Below are 22346 nucleotides of genomic sequence, written 5' to 3' on the forward strand. Positions count from 1 at the left end.
TCAATCCAAGCTGTACCTTAGTTGTGTCCCAAGGCACATCTGATCAACAAGGAAAAAAGAAATTATTTTTCTCTCACAAGCTAGTAGTCCAAAGAAACTTGTAAAAATAAAAGGAATTTCTCTTTTACCATCTAAAGAAATGGAAGCTATGCTCTTCATGTTGGAGTTTTCTAATGGATCTTGAGATTTTTAGTATTACACATTTTTTCTCAAAAAATTGTATCATTTTTTTTCTAGCTTTGAACCTGTGAATGAAGCGGGGGAAAGGAAGCAAAGTGAAGGTCTTTGTGGGAAATGAAGTAAACAGAAAGAGAAAAGGCCCCTAAGCCAGCTTTGGACACGATCTGGCGGGTTTCACTCTGGTTCCCCCTATAGAAACTGATGACAGGAACATTACAGAAAGCAGCTTCCTGTTCAACTCATTCAGCTTTGTACACAATCATCAGGGGAGAATCAGTGTCTCCTGATGTGGCAAAAATGTTGGAGAGCAAAGGCCTGAGAGTAGGTAATAAAAATAAAGAGTAATTTGTTCTAAGATTTAGAAAATGGCACGATTGATTTTATCACATTTGGCGTATTTTATCATATGAGAGCTCCTGTTTTCCTTATGAAATTCTGAGGCTTACAAAATAGAGCTTTTCCTACTGTTAATTTTTAAATGTTTATGCCATAGACATCTTTATTGTTATCAACTTATCATACTTTAACAATTTAGAAGAGAGTAAGAACTTATAAGATCTACATAACAGTTGTAAATTCTGATAATCTAATGTATTTTTATGGCATTGCCCCATCCAGAGCTAAGTTAGGATTGGCTATCATGCAATTATCTTATACTGTAGGATTGGTTAGTAAAGAGATGACGGGAAACAGCTGGAATTCTACTTCAAGAAGAATCGGAACTCTGTGGGATAAGGGATTGTCTTGGCAACCTGTCTTGACTAATCTTCTCTTCAGATTATTCCTTTCTCTTGGAGAGATACTATAAAATCATTTCCCTATGACCTTCACGACAAGGAAAGGATTGCAAAAAATGTAGAGTTGGTAAGAATTGATCATTCATATCATCATCAGGCTGTACCATGTTTCCATTTTAGGCAGAAGTGAACCTAATTCTAGAATTGTGAAGGAAAAGTTGACCCGAATTGGTTGTTTTGTCTTGTCTTCAATTTTAACTTGGACTGCTGATTTGAAAAAAGTTCACTCTGCACTTAAAATCAGTTTGAAGCAATTCAGCGCAAGTTGTACCTGAAGCATAAATGATATCATCCCAAGTAGTAAATGCATTTTTTGAAGATATATCACATTTTAATATACATTCTCCTGAGTTTTCCAATTTCTCTTCTCTTTTCTTTTTTTTTTTAAAGATTTTATTTATTTATTTGACAAAGAGAGACCACAAATAGGCAGAGAGGCAGGCAGAGAGAGAGAGAGAGAGGGAAGCAGGCTCCCTGCTGAGCAGAGTGCCCGATGCGGGACTTGATCCCAGGACCTTGAGATCATGACCTGAGCTGAAGGCAGCGGCTTAACCCGCTGAGCCACCCAGGTGCCCCTCTTTTCTTTTTTTTAAAGATTTTATTTATTTGAGAGAGAGAGTGTGTGTGTGTGTATGTGTGTGTGTGTGCGCGCGCACATGCCTGCAAGTGGAGGGGGAGGAGGGGAGAAAGAGGGAGAGACTCCACACTGAGCAGGGAGCCCGACATGGGACTCAGGGCTCAATCTCAGGACCCTAAGATAATGACCTGAATCAAAGGCAGACGCTTAACTCACTGAGCCACCCAGGCGCCTCGCCCTTCTTTAAAGATGATATTGCTTAATCTCTTTCTTTATATTTCTTTTATCCAAGGTTTCTCAACCTTAGCACTACTGACATTTGGGGCTGGATAATCCTCCACAGCATCCAGGGCCTCCACACACCAGGTGCCAGTAGCCAACCCCCATCCAGTTATGAAAACCAAAAATGTCTCCACACATTGCCAAATGTCCTCTGAGGGGCAAAGTCCTCACCACATTGGGGCGCCTGGGTGGCTCAGTGGGTTAAGCCGCTGCCTTCGGCTCAGGTCATGATCTCAGGGTCCTGGGATCGAGCCCCGTATCGGGCTCTCTGCTCCGCAGGGAGCCTGCTTCCTCCTCTCTCTCTGCCTGCCTCTCTGCCTACTTGTGATCTCTCTCTCTCTCGCTGTCAAATAAATAAAATAAAATCTTTAAAAAAAAAAAAAAGTCCTCACCACATTGCTAACCACATGTAGGTTAAAAAAAAAAAAAAAAAGAGGTCCATAGATTGAGCCCTGGTAACCCTTCAAGGTTTAAAGATGGGGGAGATGAAGAGAGAGCCAGCAAAGGAGAATGAAAAAAGAGCCAACTGTGAAGTTGGGAAAGAACTAAGGGAAGATAGTATTCCAGAAACCAAGTGAAGAACGAGTTACAGAAAAGGAGTTAACATCTGCATCAAACGATGCTCCTTCTCAGCCCCCTGAGAGGAAGACTCATTCTTCAAGGATTTAACAGTAAGAGTGATGAAGCATAGGACAACAGGCTTGCTGCAGATAGGAAAATGTACCAGATGTAGGCTGTAATGTATATTTTAAGATTTAAATGCAAGTGATAGTCCTAAGCCAAACAATCTGTGTTGTCACAAAAGCGTGTTAAGATAGCAATTTAGAACTTGTGACAGTGGGGATACATTGAATACATATTATTTCTAGTAAATTGTGTGTGTGTTACTAGAAATTCCAAGCTTTGGCACCTACTCAGTTCTAAGGTAAACCATATGTTACTAAAAGTTCCAGTACTGATTTGTGAGTTTACATGCATATGAGCCTCTTCGGGACAATCGTGTGACAGTGTGATTCTCAGGCCCTTGCATTTTAAAGTGCTTTCTTTTCCTTTTTTTTTCTTTTAAAGATATTCTTTATTTATTTGACAGAGATCACAAGTAGGCAGAGAGGCAGGCATATAGAGAGAGGAGGAACCAGGCTCTCCGCGGAGCAGAGAGCCCAACGCGGGGCTCGATCCCAGGACCCTGAGATCATGACCTGAACCGAAGGCAGAGGCTTTAACCCACTGAGCCACCCAGGCGCCCCCATACATACATTCTTAACGTGTGTTTCTCTTCTACAGCAACAGAGAGAGACTGCAAATGCGATTAGGTTAAGGACTTGGAGATGAGGAGATTGTTCGGGAATATCGAGTCGCCCAGTCTAATCATAAGAGTCCTTAAAATTGGAGAATAGTTCTTTCCAGGGCGTGGCCCTGGATTATCTCTCGCACCCAATGTAATCTCGAGAGTCCTTAGGAGGGAGGTAAGAGCAGAGTCGGAGGAGGTGATAGGATGACAAAAACGGAGTTAGAGAAGACAGTGTGACGGTAGAAACAGAGGTGGGAGCCATGAATGCATTTTGAATGTGGAGAAAGCCAAGGATGACAGGCAGCCTCCGAATGCCACAAAAGGCAAAGAAAGAGATTGCCCCCTAGAACCTCCAGAAGGAACACAAACCTGGGTACACCTTGAGTTTAGCCCCACAAGACTCATTTCAGACTTCTGACTCTGCAACAATACGATAATCCAGTCATGTCATTTGAAGCCATTACATTTGTGGGACTTTGTTACAGCAGGGGTGAGAAAGCAACATAGTCCAATTCGTGAGGCTGATTGTCCTCATTACCAGAGTTCTTAAAGCTAGTGTCTTTGGGCCTTATCTTCTGTCCCTGAATGAGCATTCATATCTGGAAGGAGCCATGTGAATACCCTAATCAAAATCTTGCTGCATTATTATTTTCAAGAGCCAAAGAGAGTTCTTTCTTGGGTAATTGGGTGATATCTCATGGGTGAAAAAAAAAAAAAAGTCTGTCATTTCCACTCCCTGGCTAATAATATATTTCTTCTTGTCATTGCCAGTTTTTACTCAGGCTTCGTATCTTATGTAAATTTGCTTTTGGTGACAAAAAACGTACCCGTGAGCTATACCACAAAATCGTCTTTATCACTTCTGAGCTATTTATTCCCTAATCCAGAAATAGCATTTGGGACATGTTCTCTCATTGCTTTTCCCACCACCCTTCTTTCAACGTTTCTATCCACGGGGAAAGTCAATGCACCAGTTCATTTAATCAACCAGTAGCTACCATGAAATCGTGTAGTTGTGGGGGGTTTTTGTCCTTGATAGTATTTTCTAGCTTCTTTACAGTTGTCTGAAGCAACGAGTATAAACTAAAACTCTAAATATAACGTGGTAGTAGACTAGAGCAGAAATGGATCACTTTTCAGTTCAAACGGTTAGCCCTTGAGTACAAAGAGCTCATAAATTTGAATATGTTTGTGCTTGTTATGAGCTGGTGTCTGTGCAGCTGTCATTTTGATTTTAAGTCTGGGAAAATTGTGTGTCTGAATTGGACTTAATCTTGTAAACCTGAAATCCGGTTTCCGTTCCATTGTGAATAATCATAAGTGCTTTTTACAGTGTTTTTTCACTTCTGGTTTCAGTCTCCAGAACATTTCAGGACTTCTTTAGGATGACGACAAGCAGGAAACAAAATTCTGTATTTGACTCTAGTTTTTATTTTTGTATATTTTTAATATCTTATAAAATTTTAAAATTTTCTATTTCTATGGTACACAGGCCATTAGAATAGATAGCAGGATTCAAAAACAAACAAACCAAACAAAAACTTGTGGCCTTGACCCAAGCCCATAATTAATCAGGCTTTGTGTAACTTCTGGTCTGAGAAAACTTTATTTTCAGGAAAAAAAAATCCCTAATCCCTATTTCTACTTTGTGGTAGATTTTAAGACGGTAAAAGGTAAAATTTAATCTGGTAACAGGGAGTCACTCACCGCTCTTATTTCATAGAAGACATTTCAGAATTTTAGTCTGCTCTCTGTATTCATTCTTATATTCATTTTATTCATTATCATGATCTTAACGGGTTAGCATTTCTTCACTGGACATTCAGATGAAAGCTTTCTTTTTCTTAGAACAAAGGGCACTTCTTTAAGGGAATGAGCACAATGAAAGTGAAGTGCTGATGGAACCACTTTCTGAATTCTCTTTCTGCATGCTGTCTCCTATTTAGAACTTACTGTTTTTCTACACGACCTCTAGAACATCGTGTTTTGCCATGGCACACACCAGGAGCTGATGTATTATACAAGACAGTTACTTGGTTACTTGGCAATTCTATTTCAGAGCGACCCTCAGTACCGGGTAATCAAGTTGAGCCACGCTCTCAGACAAACCAGAAACTCGAAATGAGTTTGTTGGTGCCGCAGCTTGTCATTATTTTTAAGTGGGAGATTTGTCTACCAGGACCCCTGACAAAATTTTTATTCACAGGTGGTCGCAAGCTTTACTCTTTTGAAGGAGATGAGAGACTCTAACCTTTGCCAAAGCAAGAAGTTTAATTATTCCTTTGTTTTTGTGTTCTTGAAAATCTTTAATTCTAACTTTGAACTCGAATCTTTCTGATCAGTTTTATGAAACCATGTCTTCTAACACAAAGAAAAAATATTCTTGCATCTCTGTAAGATGCAGTATTTTAGGATTAAAAGGGACATTTGCAGGCCCCTGGGTGGCTCAGTTGGTTGGGCGACTGCCTTCGGCTCAGGTCATGATCCCGGAGTCCTGGGATCGAGTCCCTCTTCAGGCTCCCAGCTCCATGGGGAGTCTGCTTCTCCCTCTGACCTTCTCCCCTCTCATGCTCTCTCTCAAATAAATAAATTAAAATCTTAAAAAAAAAAAAAAAGACATTTGCTCTGGAGGATTGTTAAGTACCAGCTTTCTGGAAACGATGCCACGGTTGGCCTTGAAATTTGCTCTTCTTTTCTCAGTACAGGAGAATAGTCATTTTTAAGTAAATAAGACTTCAAGTTGATCCCATCTGATAAATCCTGGGAAGAGCAACAGTTCATTAAAGAAGTTCCTTCCGTCCATACCACAGCACTCAGGAACCCCAGCAGCTACTGAGGCTGCCAGTGTGGGCTCTGTGGAACTTGTGCGTTGATTTAGAGATCTAGAGTCAAACTTAAGCCACATCTACCCATTAGGAGAGAAGTACTCAATGCCAAGTTTCCCCTTTATTCTTTATTTTTATTCTTTATTCTTTATTTCCTCTTTATTCCTGTCCTGCCCCCCCCCCCCATCCCAGCTCAAAGACTTGGAGAGCTCTACATGGCCTGAACCAGGGCATTGCCATCTATCTTTACTTCCCTCTTCCTCTCTCCCCCAAGGTACATTATGGTACACCCATGAGTGAGGCTATTCTTATTTATTTAAAAGGAAGGAAAAAAGGAAAATTAAGCCACAGATTCCAGTACTATACTTCAACTACTAGTCATAACCCATTCCTGACCACACACCTCGCACAACACTGAGAAGATGCCAGAACTTTAATCTGCTTTTCCAAACTGACTTTCTCTCATGTCTTCCCACCCACTGAGGAAACATCGGGTCTGACACATGCCCAGCTTAGCTTATGCCTAGAGGCGCTGCTTTCCTCCCACCCCAAATTCCCACTTACATCTGTCCATCCATCCAAAGCCTCAAAGGGTCCGCCTCAAAGCTCACCCTCCACAGAGCATTTTCTAATCACAGCAATATCTCCTTCCTCGGAATTTTTAACAGACATTATTATCTACATTATTTATGGGGCTTTGTATGTATGTGATTTTAACATTTTGAAAGTAGAAAGATCCCATGTCCCCCTATAAAAAGAAAAGAGAATTGATCAAGATTTTTAAAAAAGGGGACAAGGGGTAAAAATGGTATGTTGCCATATATGTACAAGCAATTTTCTGTAACAGGTCTGTTTTAGGAATAGTGTACTTTCCTAGAAAGATACACAGCCACCCCCTTTAATCCACAGTACTAAATACAAGTCTACTTTGAGCGTGGCCTACTTCAACAATAAAAAAACTGCATTACAAAAAATGGTTTTCTCGCCTTTTTTTTTTAAATAAATAAGGAGAACCTGTGATCTTTCAATTCGCATCTGAGAGGAAAGTAAAATAAGAAAGAGGTATTTGCAACTCAAAAAGACTCAGAAACTATTTGGCTTCCTGGGCCACACATAACTGGTTAGAATAACACCCTTTTCTTGAGTCACGGCTTTGTCTTGCAATTATGAAGTCACTATTCATTTGTACTTATTATGGATCTATTTCCACTATTATTCTCTAAATCATTCTTTGTCAGAATTTCTGGGCAGAGTTAATTTCTAGTTATAATTTACTTGTGAATAGCAACTCCTGGAAAATTTCCATTATTTGTAATGTAGAGAAATGCCTGTACGAAGTGTTGGGGGGAATTCTCAAGAATAGAACAGAATCCAGTCCCAGAGCACAACTTCACCCTCTCAAGAAAACCTTCCTTTATATTCTTACCAAATTATGACCACCATTGACGATGGTCCACTGAATGTCTTATTGGCAAAAAGCCAAGTGTTATTTCCTCCGTCTCCAGATCTCTAATTTGTTTGTGGCCTTAAAATTACTTTCAGAACCTTGAATTGCTTCCTCATTTGAATCAGGAGCTGAGCTAAAGGAGAAGTCTTAAAAGAGATATGGCTTCTCCGATTAGAATTTTTTCCCCCAGTTTCAGACTCTTTGGAAAATTTTCTCAACGAGAAAACGTTCTGTGCTTGGTAGCTATCAGCCAAAGCAGGCGAGGTGTTCAGGGGTCCTTTTCTTTTCTTCCTCGAAGTTTTGTTTGCATTTTCACAACCCTTGTACCTTACAAATGCATGGTAACCACAAAAACAAGGTCACTAAGGCACAAAGGTGTTCAGGCCATCTCCCCCATAGTGTTCATTAGCAAATACCCTGTGTTGAAAGACTACCCACTTGAAAGTGTCACCATTCTCAAATGAACTTGTCTGACTCTTCGGAAGTGCACAAGTCAGCCAACAAACATCTAGAAGTGAGTATTAAAGGGACTCAAGCTAGGTCCTGATTTCTGTAGAAGCTCAGGGTTTGGGGGGGCGGGGAGTTTGAATGTGTACACAGTCTTTGACAAATGTTATTGGTTAGAACAATAAGTACAAATCATCAGCAGCTACTCTGCTGAGAATAGGAAAAACAACACCTAGGAATGTTTTGGATGAGGGTAACATGATAGAGAAATCCAGCTTTCTGAGGATAAATGATAAAGCCATTATCTGTTTTTATTAGTTATGGGCTGATGTCCATTCACATCAATGACAGAAATGGAAGTGGGGAAAAGAGTGAATACCAGGACAACAAGCTCAAAGCACATCAGTATTTCCTTTGGGTGTTCTTTATTCAGTTGGTTACTTTGTAATTACAGCTACAGAAGCACTGTCCTGAAAGGTATTGGGCCTCTATGGTGAAGGGTTAGGCTATACGATACACATTTAAGATTCTTTGATGGTAGGAGTCCCTACCCTCTGGAAATTGCTAATGATCCAGTAACAAAACAATGTAGTGTTACCATTATACCCACCTATGGAGGCCTGCCAGAATATGAAGTATTATTAAATTACTATGGAAGCATTAGGGAAGTCATCTATCCCTATTAAATAGTAAGTGGGCTAGCAGGAAGTCATTATTCACTTGACAACGACTGAATCTTTACCAAAGATATGGCAGAACCAAACGGCAGCTTGAATCCATTTAAACTGCCCAGTTTGTTAATGAAAATCTTAATTTATTCTAAGTTAAATGGAAAAAAAATCACAATACATTCAACTATAAGTGATACATTTGGATTTCTCAGAAGAGGTAAGAGTTCATGCCTCCTTAGATGACTCCCTCTTACAGAAGTGTAAGGTTAATTCTGAATTAACCTAAAGCATTACAGATTTGAATTTCACAATAGAAGATTTAGAAAGTATACAATAAGCAATTTATTTGTATTATAGCAGGTGACTCAGATATACCCTAGACAATTAAGTTATGTTTACCTACCTGCTTGAGCAAAATTTTGGTAGTTTTGGCCCATATACAGTGTGTAGCTATGTGACCGTAAGAAAGTAATGTCATCCAGCACCGCACCCTATCCCCCATTCCCTCTTCTGTAGAACGAGAAAATTGGGCTCCATCTCTCTAGGTCTCTGACAATTCTCAGATTCTCTGTGTCTATATTGATTGACTTGGTTGCCCTAGCTATGGAACTGAAGGTTGGTAAAGATAGTCTTTAGAAAAAAACATGGAAAAGAGAAGGGTCTGTGCCAGGAAGTTAGTAGTGCATTAGGACTAATTCTCATTCTTAGCTGAAGAAATGCAGAGGAAAACATCCTGAAGGGAGATTTTTGTATTTTTCTCGGTTCTTCGAGGCACATTATTTTTCCCCTAACCGCTAGAATGATAGGCTCATATACAGACAGCCATTTAATTTGGTTCGTAATTGCAAGAAACACAATTAATCTAACCATAACCAAAATCCGAATTAGATGGAATGAGCAAGAGACAGAATGATAGGCAATTTAAGAAAAAGCTTTTGGGGCACATATATAGTTCATTCGTATCCTCCAGGAGGTAAACAGGGTCTGGATCAAAGTGTTCCAAACCCCCAAGATATGATAGTTGAAACATGAAGGCATGGAGATTACCCTTGGTTTATTCACAGTTTAGCAACGTGCCACACAGTTACACAATGACCATGCAATTCAGTAGGAGGGCTTGTGGAATTCTTCTGTGGCTGTAAGATAACAGATCAGGTGCACCCTTTTTTCTCAGGAAAGTTTACCAAAGGGGAACAGGGAGATCTGAGGCTTAACCTCTAAGCCGGTTTGCTTATCTGTAAAATGAAGACAATGCTCTACCTACATTACGGGTGATTAGGAGGATCAAGGAGAAAGCTCTTTAGCACTGAGTGGCCTCCACAGGACTCCCTCCCTGAATCATACCATGAATACTGTCACTCATCGTTACCTTTATAACTTAGAAAAGAACAACAAAATTGTTTTAAATTTTTTAGAAAAGAATATAGACTATTTCATATTATTATGGCTTACATTAACCTGATAGAATTTGGGTTTTCGCGAGTCCTTGCTTAGATGGGTGTAAATGCAGACGGTGATTAGGACTCAATTTAGTGACACACACTTGCAAAATTCATACATAACATGTATATGAGTAAACCTACAAACACTCATTCACATTTGTATTCATATTTATCGGATACACATATTTACAGCCAAAAGTACTTTCTTCTTGAAATGTTTAATAACATTCCTATGAAACTGTCCGTTTCCACCTCTCTTTGAAGTATAGAAATTGCCTGTTTCTTTATGGAGGAAGAAAATGGATCATGTTTTTTCCGAATATTTCATTCTTTAGTAACTCATATGTTACTGGGAAAGTACAACTGTTCATTCACGCAGTTAATGTTTACTGAGCACCTAAGGACATCAGTGCATAATTATTTTTCCCTATCAGAAAATTTGATATGACAAGACCATGATCATCTTAAAACATTTAGCAAGTAGTGACTATATGCCCAGGTCCTATGTTTCCAAAAGAATCTGCAAACCTCAGTTGGAAAGTGGTTCATTCCATCTTTATGGGTTGATTTCTGAAATTACTTTACTGGGTGGTGTTCACCAAGTAGGTCACATGCCTACAAGGTGTGCTGCTTGTGAAAATAATTAGATCCCTCCTTAGTCAGCAACACATACAGGCAGTGCCAGGGAGAAAAATAGGAGGCATTTGCAAAAAACTAATTCATTTTGCTTTTTGTATTATTCTTATAACTTACTTTTCAATGATTTCCCTTTTAATCTCATTGAGTGGGGGATAAAAGCAGAAATACTGCTTTTTTAGGAAGTTCATTCAGGTGTTTAAATCATTTACAAGGCCTCTGTTACTTTGTATTGAATCATAGTTGTATAGAATCGTGTTGGTTTTGTTTTTGTTCTTATTGGCATTATCAATAACACTGTTTATTTCTTGGTACAGGAGTAAACCAGCAGGACCTAGAGATTCTAATTAATATTGCTTGGACATTTCTGACTAAAGTTCCACCTAAGCCTGACAGAAAGAGAAAAAACCTGTATTCCTTTGTCCTTTTGTTAATCTGGTTTTATCTCTTTACCCTGAATATTGTCTTGGTTTTATTTGTTTCCTAGAATATTTTTAAACAAATCCAAGACATGTAATTTCACCCATAAATAGTAACTAAGTACTTTTAAAATTATGGCTAAAAACTTTCTCATTTGATTAAAAATGTCTTTTCCCAATTGGTTTGCTCAAATATAGAGCCCCCAAAGTCTACCTATTACCTTTGATTATAGTTTCTCGAGTCACTCCTTAATCTAAAAGAGTCCCGTATTTAGATTCCATACTCCTGACTTATTGAAGATGAAAGTTCAGTTGTCCTACAGAAGCTCCCACAGTTTATATTTCCCAAGGATAGGTAGTAAAATCCGATTTTGATTAGGTTCAAGTTCAAGCTCTAGGGCAGGTGTACTTCGGGTACAACCTACATTTTTCCTTTGTATTGCATGATGTCTACCAGGGATAATAACAGTTATCCCTGTTATTAATGAACATATTGAAACTTAATACTTGCTCCTTTGGTGGAGAAGATCTCAGGAATCCATACTGGGGGTGCCTGAAGTCAAGGGCTCTAAGTAGCTTGATTTTAGTGTTTAAATCCCTGAGTGAAAGTTTTTCTTTTTGTACCTTAAAGCTATGTTGTTGAAATTTTTAAAGTCATGGAGCCCAGAAAGGACACAGATCTATTCCAACATGTATTGTTTAATCTAGATTGACATAATTTGTCAAGGGAGGTTTCCATGGAATGCCATGTCATCAAAAGGATGTTTAAACATTCTTTCTTAAGTGAAGGGGCACATTCCCAAGAACATGCTCTCAGCGCTTATGAACAGAAACTGGTATAAAAAATTGCAACTAATCAGTAAGTATAAATTCCTCATGAATAAAAATTAACTGCTTAAAGATTTTTATTTTCTAAGATACTGGGTTTTTGTCTGTTGCAGGAAGAAATCTTTCCTGTTTTCTGCTCTGTATGCTGCCTTCATCTTTGGAGGTCGGCACCTGATGAACAAACGGGCGAAGTTTGAACTGAGGAAGCCATTAGTGCTCTGGTCTCTGACCCTTGCCGTCTTCAGGTAGGTTTTTCTTCATTTTCCTCAATGCAATCCATGCATTTCATCAGACTTGGCGGAAAGAAGCAATGCTTGAGCATTTTATAGCCCATTTTTTTTTTAATATTTTATTTATTTGACAGAGAGAAATCACAACTAGGCAGAGAGGCAGGCAGAGAGAGAGGAGGAAGCAGGCTCCCCCCAGGACCCCGGGATCATGACCTGAGCCAAAGGCAGAAGCTTTAACCCACTGAGCCACCCAGGTGCCCCTATAGCCCATATTTTTGATCGTTCAGTCCACTGAAGAGAAAATAAAGCCATGTCCAGAGAGTAGGCCTTCGTCGCAACCAACTTGTCATGTTATACCCAGTCTCTTCTTTTCAGGCTCTCTCCTTTCTTGTCCAAACTGCTCATACAATGATCCAGTTAATCTCATAGGCCTAGAAGCGATGTGTCAATTCCATTATTGCTGTTGCTTAAATATAGCTGAAGGGCTACGTGCACAGCCACACCTGTAAACTGTGGCACAGTAGGGTTTAAATGTGCTGGGCATGCTGTTACTAATATTTAATGAAAAAATGGCACTCAAACACATGACTGGATACTGGACCCCTGTCTGTGTCCAGGATTACTAGACCAGAGAATGCTGTTAGCTCTGCGTCCCCAAAAGCATCATTCACCACCATCACCTGGAGCTGACTTGCTGGCATATGTTTATGCAAACAGTTCTTAACTTTGTCCCAACTAGAACGCATCATAGAGGCTGTTAGGACCTGGCCCATATCTCCAGGGGCATTTGGAGCCAACATTCAGACACATTCCTAGAAGTTGAGGGAGCAATTCTAGCTTTGTAGTATTTGGTGATCTAGGCCATCCCTAGATTAATTAGCACACAGCTGGTATCCATCTAAGTGCCAGAAAATACCTACAGCACTAACAAAGGCAGCTGCTCTATTTGTGTTCTGCTTGTCAAGACCCACAAGTTTATAACTGGGCTTGAGGTAAGGGGAGTGGAGGAAGTAGATGTAGATATCCTACAAATAAAGAACTATTTTAATATTTATGAATATCATTCTTATTTTCTCCCACTACATTTTGACTGTTCCACCACTAAGTGGAAATAGATGGTATCATTAAAAGCCTAATCAGTCACTCAAGGCTTATTAAAAATGATTGGGCACTGGGCGCCTGGGTGGCTCAGTGGGTTAAGCCTCTGCCTTCGGCTCAGGTCATGATCTTAGAGTTCTGGGATCAAGTCCTGCATGGGGCTCTCTGCTCGGCAGGGAGCCTGCTTCCTCCTCCTCTCTCTCTCTCTCTCCCTGCCTACTTGTGATCTCTCTCTGTCAAATAAATAAAATCTTTTAAAAAAATGACCAGGCAAGAAGAGGATTTTCATAAACTCTGACAATCTGTATATTTCCATTATGTCAGATCTGTACGGTTCCGTTATGCAGGATTCCCCAAATCCAAACACTCATTTGCTTGCTTCTACTGGCTATCCTCTAATTCAGTGCATTTTGGAAGTTCTACGTATGAAGTACTCATGATTTGGATCTGTCACCAAAAAATTCTTCCATTTTAATCTGAATCAGGACATGATTCTCTGTAATACAAAGAGCATTTTCATTTTTGTTCACATGTAAGTTTTACAGAACCTGCCACTACTAAAGTGTTTTGCTATTTGAGGAAAAAGTTATCTTTTTTTTTTTAAGATTTTATTTATTTATTTTAGAGAGAGTGTGAGCTTAGGGCTGAGGGGGGAAGCAGAGGGAGAAGGATAAGCAGACTCCCTGCTGAGGGCAGAGCCTGGCATGAGATCATGAGGCGGGAGCTAACCAACTGAGCTACCCAGATGTCTCAAGGAAAAAGTTAATCTCTATCCTAATGATGCCTTTCAGCATTTCTATTTGGAAAAAGAAGGAAAGAGAAAGAGAACAAAATTTTGAGTTAGAAGAATTAAAAATGTGGGGAAGAGGAACAGCAAGATATTTTTTAAATTCATTGAAAATGTGATTTTGTGTGTGTGTAGTATTTTGCCACTTAGAAATAATTTCTTTTCTCCAACTTCTCAAGCTTGCCCATTAGCTTTCTGTAGGAGCCAGAGACTCAACTCTGACTAATTTGCAAATGCCACACTCTGTGTTTACTCATGAACTAAGACAACTGCGATGGGAATTAATTTGGATATGCCGAGTACTTAAGCAAAAATAAAAACCCTGTCTTCAAACCAATCGACTTCAGAATGTGGTGTGGGGTTTTGTCTAGTTTGGCAAGAATTACCTATAGAATATTTTTCTTCTCTCTCTTTACTTTTGGATATTGACTGAATATATGATAGTAACCTTCATGCAAGCCATATACCATTGAATTTATTGAAAGCTGTCTTAAGTTTGGATGGAGTCAGTAGAATATGATCATGACTGAGTTTCCACCAGGACTACAATGTGTTCATTTTATCTAAGAATGGTTTCTCCAAGGTTTTCTTGGCAGTTTCTCCTCATCACCCATCACCCGGCACCCTGCCCCACTCTTTCCAGATTCAAACCCCCAGCATCTGGTGTCAGTGAGTCCTTAGGAACACGAGCAGGCTAAGGACACAGAGCCCTATCTACATCCCACCCAGGGACAAGCATTTCCTTATTTGTTGAGCTTGTTCTGTGTGGCACTTGGCCCTAGATATTTGAACCTTTCCTTAGAATCAATATTGAGAAAAATCCTGGTACTTGGAATTAGTAAATCCTTTAGATGAGATTGTTTTTCCTGGCAAAAATCATCAGATGCTTCAAGGTGCCTCTGATCCATTCTTCTCCGACACCGCTGAGTCATTAAATGCTGTTGCTTTGGTATCTCGTCTGGGTTACTCCAGTTGATTTGTAAAGCATTTTCTAGGCATTTATTTAATAACTCCAAATCCTCTTAGATGGAGTAGAGATGTGTGTGCTTCGGACTCAAGCAGCCTTTATCCCAGTATCTGTCTGGCAGCGCTTTCTTCCCTCTGGTAGCATCAGGAGTTTCAAGGAGCCTTCCTGGTCTCAGACCCAGAACAGGTCAAAGTGGGGGGGTCTCGTCAGTGCACATCAGAGTCAGATGTGTTGCATATTTTTAGATGCAATGTCACACTTGCTGGAGATTTGCTTACTCATGTTTCCTGGTGATTCACTCTGGCTTCAACTGTGTTAGGCTTTATTTGCACAAAGCCAAAGTTTCCATGCTTTGCAGTCTGACTTCTCATCTTGTTATTAACTGTCCATTTTCCCGATTGAGGCTCATTTTTATTTCCTGGCTGTATTTTTACTTTGCCACTAAGTTTCAGTGTTGGCTTAAGTATAAAATATATTCAAGCTTAATTTTTAAAAAATGATTCTTTTTCTTTCTTTTCTGAGATTTCCAAGAACAAAGTGCTGTCTTTAAAGACAGCACCAGAAACATTTAGAAAAGTACGTTACAGTGCAGAGCAGCAGATGAATGGTATTTAATCAAATCTACTTGTGATTTTTTTACACACACATCAACGTTTAATATCTGGAGAATTATTAGCAACCTTCTTATTATTGTTAAGGCAATAAATATACAATAAAACCAATGGAAACTATTTGGATGAGAAAATAGGACAGCTGAAGAACTTGTTGAAGGGGAAATACATCACTGACCTGTATAATGATAGGACATTGAAAATGACAAATTTCAGAATAACTTAATCAATTTAATCAATTTATACTCAAGCACTCTGGTCTCGCATTTTGTTCTGTGGTGACCAAAAGCGGTCCGTCCTGATCCACAAAGAACAACATTACAGAGAATGATTGCAGTGATAGTAATGATATAAAAGAAATGGGTCCATAAATTATAACTGTAACAGGAGAAAAATTCCTATTGTATTGTAACAGGTTAGAAATTTCACATTTTTAAATGGCACCAAGGAGGGCAAAAGTAACAAAGGAAAAGATAGCTCTAGAAAACACATGCTGAGTAGCAAAAAAAGCAATCTGCTGAATAATTATGGGAATGTGATGCCACGTATGAAACTTTCATAACCCATAAATTAACACTACATTTTATTTATTAACATATATGCAATAATAGCAAAAAAAAAAATTGAAAGGTTCAGGCTAATGATTATCTCCGTTTCTGTGGAGGCAGAGAGAATGATGGGATCAGAGAGGGTCCAAAGGAGTCTTCAACTCTTTTTTTGTAAGGTTTTTATGTCATCACGAATAGATCGTGAGAAAAAGATAATTGCATTTGACACAAAGTATGGATGGCAGGGTTTTTTTGTGGGGTTTTTTTTTGTTGTTTTTAAGTTGGAAGCAAATAATGAAAAAAAATCTACTTTTCAAAAGAAAAGCTGGCAACTGTGCTTAATAAGATTTTGGTGAAATGCTGGTGTACATTAAGTAAAACGAGCTTATATCCAAACACAAATTTTGCTCTGTTGATCCTCACATTTCCCCTCCCTCCCTAATGGCAAGTTTATAGTTAGAATTAAGAATGTTTTTTGTTTACTCTTCCGATAACAATCCTGAGTTAAGAATGTATGTATGGGGGCGCCTGGGTGGCTCAGTGGGTTAAAGCCTCTGCCTTTGGCTCAGGTCATGATCCCAGGGTCCTGGGATCAAGCCCTGCTTCAGGTTCTCTGCTCAGCCTGCTTCCCTTCCTCTCTCTCTGCCTACTTGTGATCTCTGTCTGTCAAATAAATAAATAAAATCTTTAAAAAGAAAAAAAAAGAATGTATATGTGGTTGCAAGTATAATTTTTTTTTTAAGATTTTATTTATTTATTTGACAGACAGAAATCACAAGTAGGCAGAGAGGCAGGCAGAGAGAGAGGAGGAAGCAGGCTCCCCGCTGAGCAGAGAGCCCGATGTGGGGCTCGATCCCAGGACCCTGGGATCATGACCTGAGCCGAAGGCAGAGGCTTTAACCCACTGAGCCACCCAGGCGCCCTGCAAGTATAATTTTAGGACCTTTCTTTTCCATCCATTTGTTGTTTGACTCCTTAAAGATTATCTGGGGGGTGCCTGGGTGGCTCAGTGGGTTAAAGCCTCTGCCTTCAGCTCAGGTCATGATCTCAGGGTCCTGGGATCGAGCCCCACATCGGGCTCTCTGCTCAGCGGGGACCCTGCTTCCCTTCCTCTCTCTCTGGCTGCCTCTCTGCCTACCCGTGATCTCTGTCAAATAACTAAATTTTTTTAAAAAATTTAAAAAAAAAGATTATCTGGGACTTCTATATTGTATAAAGATATATGGTCTGATAAACAACTTATAGACAGATGGAAGCCAAATAGTGCTCATTTAAACATTTGTTCATCGTATCATTTTGTCAAAATGTTTTGTGTTTTGTTTTTATGTATAGTCTGTTTGAAAATGTAAAGTATGACCATATATATATATACACATATCTATATCTATATACATATATAGATGTATATATGTATCTATATACATATATAGATACATATATAGATATAGATATATATCTCATATAGATAGATCAATACTTCGTGCCTTTCTTCCTCTCTGGGTTTTGCGCCGTTTTGTGAAAGAACCATAGAAATCATTGCATGCTTTGCTTCTGATGCCATATTTATAAATTACGGCGTCTGTCTCATTTTTTTAAACTGTAACTAATAGATATGTAGGAAAATCTTCCTTCCTGAAGGCAGGGTATAGAAAAGTTTTTGCAGAATCAAATAGATTTTTCTCAAAAATAAACTGTTCATTGAGACGTAAGACCACAGAGCCTAGAAATAAACACAATAATGAGATGACATGGTTGTTTCAAAGGTCAGGTCAAAGAACGCCAACAAAACACATCCTGTTTCCGTTTGCATCAAGCGAAATGTGAAGCATCTACCCAGAATAAAAAGCCCAATAAATTATTAAGGCAGGAAGCCTAATGAACAGTAAAGGCAAAAAAGTCCACTGCCCTAGGAAAAATCACCCCTACATTTTACAGGTACTTCCAGAGTTGACTTCCTTCCCTGAAGAACGGCACCATGTGAACATGCTCTTAAATGAAGATGACAATGTCGAGTCTGAAAGATAACGGCTTTCTCTAGCATTTTGAGTTGGATTTGAGTCCCTTCCTACCTGAGAGCTGCTGGAATGCTCGCCATAGTCAGGCTCAGTTTGAATATCAGTTTAGCTCTTCTGTTAAACTACTTTTGCAGCAAAGGAACTACCAAACAAATCACCTCTACCGGATAACGAAAACACTTCCCTGCCTATTCCTCCCCAGCGCCTGTGTGCACAGCATGGCGCGCATGCGCACGCACACACCCTTTAGGCCCTCCCCCTCCACACTTCATTAGCTGTGCCAGGAGCGTCGATAGAGAGGAGTTATAGGACATCAACTACTTCATTAGCATTGTGTTTGTTGTTTAGGTGTCTAAAACTGGGTCCTTGGCCAGAATACACTATGGCCTCAAATGGCAGTGAAGCCACATTAATTGAATCACTTGATTCCTTTTGAGAAAACAAGGGCTGTTATAAAGATAAGGAATGGGCAGCTCCCCATCCTTGAAAAAGTAAGAGAGAGCTTATAAACTGGAATCTGTACGTCCTCACTTGCTCTGGACAGTCCTCGTTCTCTGCTCCTTATCCCACTGTAATTACTCTCAGTTCCCCTCTCATTCTCACAATGTCCCAAGGTGAATGGGAGATGAAATGGATCTTCTATTTATACCCATTGAGAGATTGTGTTGGCTCAATGAAACAGGAAAAGGAAAAAATACCAATAATTATTTGCCGACTTTGCCCTAACAAGTTTTTATTTTTAGCATTCCCTCTTACCTGAAACTTGCCCTCCTGTCTGTAACCCTTCCAAATGTCTGCATATCGTCACTCAAACTTAAAATATTCAAACCAGATTCCTTTTTTGTTGACCCCATAAATTATCTCAAAATCTGTCACCGTTTTCTTAGTGAACATCTCAAAGTCTTTCAAAATATACAAATAGGGGTGCCTGGGTGGCTCAGTGGGTTAAGCCTCTGCCTTCAGCTCAGGTCATGATCTCAGGGTCCTGGGATCGAGCCCCGTATCCTCCCCTCTCTGGCTGCTGCTCTGCCTACTTGTAATCTCTCTCTCTCTCTCTCTCTCTCTCTCAATCTGTAAAAAAGAAAAAAAAAAATCAAAATATACAAATAGCTCTTAACCAGTCACTAGGTTGTAAAATTCTTCTCAAATATCTGGTGTAGCTGTCTACACCTCTCCATGGCCACACTGGCTACTCCTGTCATGACTTTCACCACTTGAGTATTTGCCGCCATTAATTGTTCTCTCCCAAATGTTTTCTCTGTCAAAGCAACTCTACACACCCCGTACCATTTTCCTACTGAAACCTTCATTGAAACTCCTTTGCTTATTGGTGAAAACATCAATCTGTCCATAAAAAAATTCTGATCTTACCCTGACCCACCTTTCACCACTGCCCTGTACACGTTTTCCACTCAAGCCAACATATGTTTCCATTCAAAACAAACACACTTTTCCCATCCTAATTTCGTGTATTTGGACACCTCACAACCCCTTCTCTTCACTCATTCTGCCACCCTTTTTTTTCCCTTTAAATATTACCAATCGCTTGGTCTTCACTTAGGCTCCCAGCTCTATGAAGTCTTAGCACGTATCACTTCGGAACGTATCTCAGCTTCCACCAAACTCTCTGCTATGCCTTATTTAACCAGACCATATGCTGCGTTCCCCATGTGCCTCCTGGGAGACCATATGAGTTTCTAAGGACCAAACTGTGTCTGACTGTTCGTGGAACACCTTGGCATGCACAGAGTTTCTGAATTAACAGATTAAAAAAAAGTCTCACCTTTGGGCACTCCTCCAGTCACATGCACTCGGCATTTTCAGTCATTTCACTTGTTCACCCTTTGGATTTCGTGTGGTCAGCTGTGTCAGACATGCCCAGTCCAGTCTGCACTTGGTATCATGAGGCTCCATCAGTGAAACTACAGGCACATTGTAGGAAATCTGGAAAAGAAGAGAAACACTAAGTGTTGGCAAGGATGCAGAAGAAGGGGAACCCTTGTGTGCTGTTGGTGGGAATGTAAATTGGCACAGCCATTTTGGAAAACAGAAGGAAGCATTCTTAAAAATTTGAACTAGAAATACCGAATGGATCCAGCAACTCCATTCCTAGGGATTTATCTGGAGGAAATGAAAACATTAACTTAAAAAGATACACGCACCTCCAAGTTCATTGCAGCAAGATGCGGAAGCATTTAAGTGTCCATCAGGGATAAATGGGTAAAGATGTCAGAGAGAGAAAGATATGTTAGTGGACTTAAAAAAATTGCAAACTCATAGAGAATAGATTGGTGGCTGCCACAGGCAGGGGGTAGGGAGGTAGGCAGGAGGGCAGAAAGGTATGAACTGCCAGTTATGAAATACGTACAACACGGGGATGTAAGGTACAGCGTGGCGACTATAGTTAATAGTACTGTATTGCATATTTGACAGTTGCTAAGAGAATAGATCTTAAAAGCTCTTAGCACAAGAACAAAAATCGTCACTGTGTTGATGTCTATTAACTAGACTTATTGTGGTGACCATTTTGGAATATGTATAAATATTGAATTATTTGGTTGGACACCTAAAACTAATATAATGCTTTATGTCAATTATATCTCAATTTTAAAAAAAAAGGAATTTGAGCTGGATATTGTGTAATTGCAGGGGCCTTCCAAAGGCCTGCAAAGCCCTACACAATCTGGTCTTTGTTATTCTCTGACCTCTCCTCCCTTCCTCCTCTCCTCCCCTCCTCCTCTCCTCCTCTCCCTCCCCCATATCCTTGCTGTTCCTTAAATGTGCTAGTTAGGCTGCTCCTTCAGGGTCCTCACACTTTCCCTCCTCTGCCCAGAATGCTCCTTGTCGGGGTATGCCAGTGGCTTCTCCCTCATCTCCTTCGAGTTTTGGCTCAAATTTTACTTTCTTGGTGAGAACTTCTTCAGCCTCTCTCTCCAAAATCACAAAAGTCCCCACCACACACTCCTTACCGCCCTTGCCTGATTTATTTTTCTCCTTGGCACTTGCTACCTTCTAGCCCACTGTATGTTTTATAATCTTGTTCATTCTCCTCCTACTGAACTATGAATGCCACAAGGGCAGGAATTTTTGTCTGCTCTTATGCTCATCTTTAGGGTCCAAATAGGTGCTAAATATTTATATATATAATATGTATTGTATATTATATTTTTTACTATTTATATAATACATATTACATATATAAATTATATAAAAATATTTTTTTTTCATTAAAAAGGGAAATAAATAGAGGGTAGGGCCTTGTAGACAGCTATTAGTAACTCTCCTTTCCTTTTTTGGAAAGTGTTTCTTTCCAAAGGGGGAAACAAGAAAAATTTTCTGCTTTTCCCTTGAATCCAGGAACTACCAATTTTTATTTCCAAGAGGATAATAAGTAAGTAAGTAAATGCAGGACATTTTACTCATTTTTTTTTTTTTTACATAAAAATGTGCATTGTGAGGGAGAATTCCAAACTGCTGTGAAAAGGACTTACTGAAAAGAGGCCAGGGAGAGAGGCCGTTCTGCTTTGCAGGTGGCACTTTGGGCTCTGGCCACTGGGCAGGCTGGCTCCTCCTGACATTAGGATGGGCAGTGACCTGCAGGTCACTCTGCGGCTCCAGACTTGCCCAATTTATCTATTTCCTTCCAAATTAAGGGGAAAAAACATGTACTCATTACATAATGATTAAGTCCAGATAAAACATAAGCTTATGATTTATGGCAGTAAGTTATAAATGTAGAAAGTTTAGGGACGCCTGGGTGGCTCAGTTGGTTAAACATCTGACTCTTGGTTTGGGCTTAGGTCGGGAACTCACAGTTGTGAGATCAAGTCCCCTGTCAGGGTCCGAGCTCAGCTCAGAGTCTGCTTGAGATTCTTTACCCAAATGTCTCTCTCCTCCTCCACTGCTCCTGCTCTCTCTCTCTCTCAAATAAATAAATAAAAACTTTTTTTAAAAAAATATTTTATTTATTTGACAGAGAGAAGTCACAACTAGGCAGAGAGGCAGGCAGAGAGAGAGGAGGAAGCAGGCTCCCCACGGAGCAGAGAGCCTGATGCGGGGCTCGATCCTAGGACCCTGAGATCATGACCTGAGCCGAAGGCAGCGGCTTAACCCACTGAGCCACCCAGGTGCCCCTAAATAAAATCTTTTTTTTTTTTTTTTTTTTTTAAGTTTATAGAGGGGCACCTGGGTGGCTCAGTGGGTTAAAGTCTCTGCCTTCGGCTCAGGTCATGATCCCAGGGTCCTGGG

The 22346-nt window shown here is 39.8% G+C and overlaps 1 protein-coding gene across 2 annotated transcripts in view; it reads left to right on the forward strand.

Annotated features, from left to right (window-relative positions):
- ELOVL6 (ELOVL fatty acid elongase 6) overlaps window positions 1–22346 on the forward strand; it is a 125428-nt gene that overhangs the window by 70989 nt on the left and 32093 nt on the right. For both annotated transcript variants that reach the window (XM_045997568.1, XM_045997569.1), the window contains one exon: window positions 11956–12087. In XM_045997568.1, the coding sequence (XP_045853524.1) occupies window positions 11956–12087 (132 nt within the window). The remainder of the gene's footprint in view (window positions 1–11955; window positions 12088–22346) is intronic.

Source organism: Meles meles, chromosome 2 (genome assembly GCF_922984935.1).
Source record: "Meles meles chromosome 2, mMelMel3.1 paternal haplotype, whole genome shotgun sequence".
In the NCBI taxonomy this organism is placed as follows: domain Eukaryota; kingdom Metazoa; phylum Chordata; class Mammalia; order Carnivora; family Mustelidae; genus Meles; species Meles meles.